This window comes from Colletotrichum fioriniae (assembly GCF_027942845.1).
Source record: "Colletotrichum fioriniae strain IMI 355084 chromosome Unknown scaffold_2, whole genome shotgun sequence".
In the NCBI taxonomy this organism is placed as follows: domain Eukaryota; kingdom Fungi; phylum Ascomycota; class Sordariomycetes; order Glomerellales; family Glomerellaceae; genus Colletotrichum; species Colletotrichum fioriniae.
The window spans coordinates 416844-422251 of record NW_027076838.1 but is presented as its reverse complement, the minus strand read 5'-3'; the positions used below and the strand labels follow the sequence as shown (position 1 = coordinate 422251).

Genomic DNA, 5408 nt, shown 5'->3' with positions numbered 1-5408 from the left:
AGTCTCCATCAATGGGCGCCTTCAGTAAACGCGATCTCTTGGCGGTTAATTAGATTAATGCTCGACGAAGGGGCATGTTCTACCGTGAAATAGACGCAGCGAGTGCGTCGATTGGACGCCGAGTATGGAAAACTTTCGGCGATCTGGGACCATGAATGGACACCAAGACGCATGGATGCCCACGGAATACCTAGGCTTGGGCCAGGCATCTATCAAGTCTTCTAGGCCCTTAGAGCACCTCGAGATCTCGATGCAAACGCTATAAGGAACAGAGCATACAATCAAGCAAAACCAATCCTATGAGATGGTAGCCAGCCATTCTGGGCTGGCCGCCGAAGAAAGGATACCGGGATACCTTGATATCTAGGTAATGAACGCATCCTCGGGGACGTCTTGGCGGGCTTATCTAATCACGGCACCTGATCCACCTCGGCGACGTCGACAACCAACACCAAGAGCAAGAGTGGAGATCACCTGCCCAGAAACTCTCAAGCACTACACCTCAGCTCTGGATCTATCTACTCTGTATCTCCATGGCGATGGAGCCATTTCAGCCCTGAATTCCGCCATTCATGACTTGACTGTTCGGCCCCTGTCGCTTTCCTATCAGCTTCATTTCTTTCAGTGAAGAAGCCGTCCAGATACGGATACTACCCAGTCATAATCCAACACGGCTCATCGACATTGCAGTCTCGCTCGTAGATATCTTGACTCGGACTCATTCGGGACAGCGACGCAGTAAAGAGCCTCTCAAACACTTGCCATCACAATGTTCCAGGTTCGTATTCTCACTTCAAAAGACGGCATCTTCTGCAATGCCACATCGGGGTCTAGAGGCACCGATTTCGTAATGAACTACCGCGGCTCACCATCGCTCTATCTCATCCTCACAGCCAAACCCCCAAGACCACCTTCACCTGCGCCTCCACCGCGCCCGGTCTGTAATCCTAACCGCCGAAGAGTGAGTCCCAACCTTTCAACCCTCCCCAATCATCCATCTACCGTGGGTATTTTCAGGATTAACCTCCTTCAAAAAAAAAAGACTCGTCGAGATCCGCGCCGCCCAACGAACCTTTGAAGGCGCCTACATGCGCACAGCCCTCTCCCAATTCTCCTTTGCCCTCATCATTCTCAAAATCTTCACCTCGGAATTCTACGCCATCGGCGCCTTATTCGCCGTCTACGGCGCCGCCGTCATGCTCGTCGCCATTTTCCGCCGGCACGAGGGAAATCGCCAGTTCTTCACGAGCCCCAAGGTGGACGAGGGCAGCGGGGTCGTGAGCGGCGGCGTGGTGCGCAAGTTCCGCACGAGCGGGAATAGCGTCGCGATGCTTACCGTGTTGAGTCTTGCTGCGTATGTTACGCTTTTGGTGCTTACTTGGCAGCTTGTGCAGTGAAGTCGAAGGGGGGAGGGGAGGGGAGAGGCAATCTTGGGTTCTTGTGATGGGAGGATGGAGGATTGGTGATCATGGCGGCTGGTATCTCTTTTTTCCATATAATGTACAAGGCCGCGATGATTTATTCTCATCAGAGCATATACCCCGAATCTCAGTTTCCGAACCTAGCCACTAATTACTCATCACTCATCAAGACCAAAGACAAGGTCAGGGCTTCCCATGACCTCTCTCCTCTATCACATGCTCTCAGCCTAGTTATCAGAAACTCGACGCCGTACCAAACGACCGATGGTCCGGAACAGCAACTCCTGATCTAGGCGACGGGTCTCGGCTGCACCAAACATATCCTCACTACCAATGGGCACCAGCGACGGGGGATCGGGACATCAATTTTCTTTGGAGAAACATGGGATCCAAAAATGGCATACTAGTACGCCTCGTGCAGTCTGTAAGCTTACCAGGGAGATAGGATCTCCGTCTACACCGGCGCTGGACGGAAGGGGGGTTGAACAGGTGTCCTCGGGTTTAGGGAAACTTGGAGTTGAAGAAGACAAAGGGGGGCCATATTGTCGAGATAATGTCTGGAAGCTGGCGTTCTGTCTCTGTTTGAAACGACCGTCGTATAGCAGACGAAATTCCATTCATATTCAAGCCAAGAGTCACTCGTTCATCAGGGTTGTTCGAGTGAGCTAGACCTCTCTCCTTGACCTATGTATGCGTTGCCACTCGCGGGGACGGATACCTGAAAAAATAGGGGTTCCGCCAGATTACGGAACCATAAAAGGCCTCCTAGGGTATATATATATATAGAATAAAAACATCGGGTGGCAACGACAAACCTCAACACGATCCCATAGGGTTCTGAGCTTGATCTCACAAAGACAAAAGAAAGAGCTTGATAGATCTAGAAGTAAATTCAATGGCCCAGAGAAGAATGAACGGACTCAATAACAAAATCTGGATTGAAGTATTCGCCACTCCCGAAGAAAATTTTCGGAACTCAGGGAATCTATATACTGATTAGACGCGCGCTCGAGAGAAAAGAAAGGCAAGGAAACCATAAAAGCTGTGGGGTAGAAATGTTGTGCTTTGAATCGAAGGAGTTTTATAGAAGTGAAGACAAGAAAATGAGAAGAAAAGGAACGAAAAAAACGAGCAACAGGTAAGCGTCATGATGACGCCGGTGGTATAAAATGCGTGTGTCTCCATTCCCGACGAATGCGATCCCTCCCCTTTTTGTCTTCGGACCCTTCCTCATCCACTTGCCACCGCTTCTGAACTTCCCATAGCTCATCGATGCTCGCTGCCAATATGAACATAAAAGAAATAAGAAAGACTCTTCGTCCGACTGTCCGACGGTGGGGGTCGCCACGCCCGGCCCGAAAACCCCGTCTCACGGTGCGTTCCCGAGACAAAAGTGATCTCGTATTCCGCCTAGGTATATATAGGCTCCTCCCCCTCCCCGCTTGCTCGGCATCGGCCATACGCTTTGCGCTCGGGGCCCCGCAACATTCCTTCCGCGATGTGCTTGCACTTAAATCTGACGTCTGCCAGCAACGCGTTTTGTACGATTCCGGTGTTGCAGAGCTGTCGTTGACATGACAGTGTCCCTTGCCCCTCGCTTGAAACTGAGGTATATGGTTGCTTTTGCTTTTGAAATCCCCCAAACCCCCATGTTTTGCTTTCTGTCGTTTCTTGTTCTGGGAATCAGCTCCCTTTTCGAATACTTTGCGCCGCTCCAATGCCATATCCGATACATCGGAAACACGACTCTTTCCAAGGGACTCAAAGTTATCGCTTGGAACATACTTTTTCCGGTTTTGCCTTGATTTGAACTACTCTCCTAGCTTCTCTACTTAGCGCCGTGTTTGCTTAGGGTATTTATTTTTTCTTGTTTTTCTCTCATTTCTCAATCATAGGCTCCGTCTCGTCCTCATGATGCGACATGCCAACTTCGATTGAGCTTGAAGCAGAAGTGGGACGCTTGGGATCGGGTTTCCTAAGGTTTTCCGTTGACGATGCTGAACGGTTGCGGCTAGGAAGCACCTAACTTCCGCTGCTGTTGTCATAAGCCGTCCAAGTATCATATCCGTCTGATGGTCTTGAATAGCCGTAGGGGGGCTGCTGCTGCTGCTGTTGCTGTGGCCAAGTACCGTAACCTGAAGGCGGGTTGGCACCTGCAGACATGGAAACAGTGTGCGGGTCCATGTTTGGAAAACTTGTCGTAATCGGGTTCGTGTACATGTCAGTCGTCATCGCCGCCGAAGACCTTCTGGGGAATTGCCGGGTCTGCTGTGACATCGTGGGGTATTGTGTAGGTATCTGCGTGCCTCTTGGGTATGCCATAGGGTTCCCTATTGTAAATGACGAATATCCCATGTTGTTGTGAGCACTGATATCTGCGTTGCTCCAGCTGGCTGGCGGTGGGGCTTGGGACGTATACGGCGAGAATGACGGAGATGGAGTGATCGGGGACTGTTCAGCGTAAGACTTCTTCGTTTCCTTCAAGTCACCTGACTTTGTTGCATAGCTGGAACTAACATCTGGTGATGCCCAGTTCGTGATTTGGGGGTTCGCAAAACCGTAGGGCTGGGAAGACGTTGTAGTGCTCGAAGCAGGCACTGTTCGTTTGTTAGCTATTTGACATGTCTCCGGATTGTGTGGAAACTGACCTGTGGGGTCCTGACCAAGATTGTCAGCCGCAGAAGTCTGAACAGTTGTCGGTAGTACGTTTTGTGACGAGGGCAGAACTCCTTCTTGATGGTGTTGATAGTGTTGGGATCCCTCTAGAGCTTGTCCAGGAAGTACAACGGGAGAAGACGATGCGGAACCGGTGTTGGATCCTCCGGCAGGTCTCGGTTGCGGTTTGGGTCTTGCTTCAGTCGTTTGAGACGGCGCCTGGTCTACTGGGAAGAAGCTACAGTCTTTCTTCAACCTGATGCAGTTTCTGCATCTGCCATCGCCCTGTACCTCTGACATTATGCACCGAATTTTCCGCCTGCGGCAGTGTCCTTATCGTTGCTGTTGTCAGTACAACCTCGAAAGAGACGCGGGGGAACGGGGCACGACCACCTACCACAAGCTACCGAGGTCCGGTGATAGCCCAGCTTATTCCTCTTCTTGTCTCCAGCTTGGCCAGACTGACTTGAATCAGAGATGTTGGCCTGCCGCAGTTTGACATTAGGCTTGTTCATGGAGCGTTTCGATTTTCGACGACTCGCCTGTAAGATGGAATCTCTACGCTCCTGGTCTGTCGGCTCGTGGGTTCCCTGGTCCATCGATGCTTGGCCCGAGCCTGATGCGCCATAGTTGGGCGCGAAACCAGAATGGGGAACCTCCATGTCGGAACCGAGGGGAAGGAAATGCGCAGGATATTGGTAAGACATGATGGGACCCTACGCTCCAAAGTCGGTGACGTTGCAAAGTCGAATCCTTCTCGGACAGCGAAGTCCATATAAAGGTCGGAGACCTAGACTGCTATACTCTTGATAAACCTTTTGACGTCGAAGCGTCACAAGATGGAGATGGGGAATGGCGTTTCGATGTGTTGTCTCCTTTGAACTGGCAAGACAACTTTGGCACCCGGGCGTAACGTTGGTCGAGACTTGCTGATGTTGGTCCGGAATCGATGGTTCGGGAAACCAATCAACTAAAATGCGGTCCGTTCTTGAAGTTTGTCAAGAGACACTCTGTGGAGGCGTTCACGAGGGGACTATCCAAATGACGGGTCAAGATTTGCCGTCGATGTCGCGTTGGGTGCGGTACGGATAGAGCGCGGTTATGACCGATGCGGACACGGCACAAAGCGATGCCAGGGACGGACCAATCGAGATGACTTGAGTGGTCCAGCTAAGCTGCGAGTGCGGTAACGGCCAGGATGGTGTACCAAAGCCGGGAAGCTTTCTGAATGGGCTGCCGTCAAAATTGGGTCGGCTCCCCAAGTTTTTCCCTGTCCCGTGGGCTGATGATTACCACCCAAGTTAGGTAGGAAGAGGGAGTCTAATAACAGCA

General features: G+C 51.4%; 2 protein-coding genes across 2 annotated transcripts; one reads left to right on the top strand and one right to left on the bottom strand.

Moving 5' to 3' along the window:
* Nucleotides 1-769: 769 nt before the first annotated feature.
* N0V96_001973 (uncharacterized protein) lies at nucleotides 770-1397 on the top strand (the record flags this gene model as incomplete). The annotated part of the gene is made up of 3 exons (XM_065756392.1): nucleotides 770-778; nucleotides 894-961; nucleotides 1043-1397. 3 exons carry the CDS (start codon nucleotides 770-772, stop codon nucleotides 1395-1397), a joined length of 432 nt encoding a protein of 143 aa, XP_065614761.1.
* Nucleotides 1398-4183: 2786 nt separating this feature from the next.
* N0V96_001972 (uncharacterized protein) lies at nucleotides 4184-4783 on the bottom strand (the record flags this gene model as incomplete). Its single annotated transcript, XM_065756391.1, has 2 exons — nucleotides 4184-4300; nucleotides 4484-4783. The coding sequence occupies 2 exons, from the start codon at nucleotides 4781-4783 to the stop codon at nucleotides 4184-4186; spliced, it is 417 nt and encodes a 138-aa protein (XP_065614760.1).
* Between the last annotated feature and the right edge of the window lie 625 nt (nucleotides 4784-5408).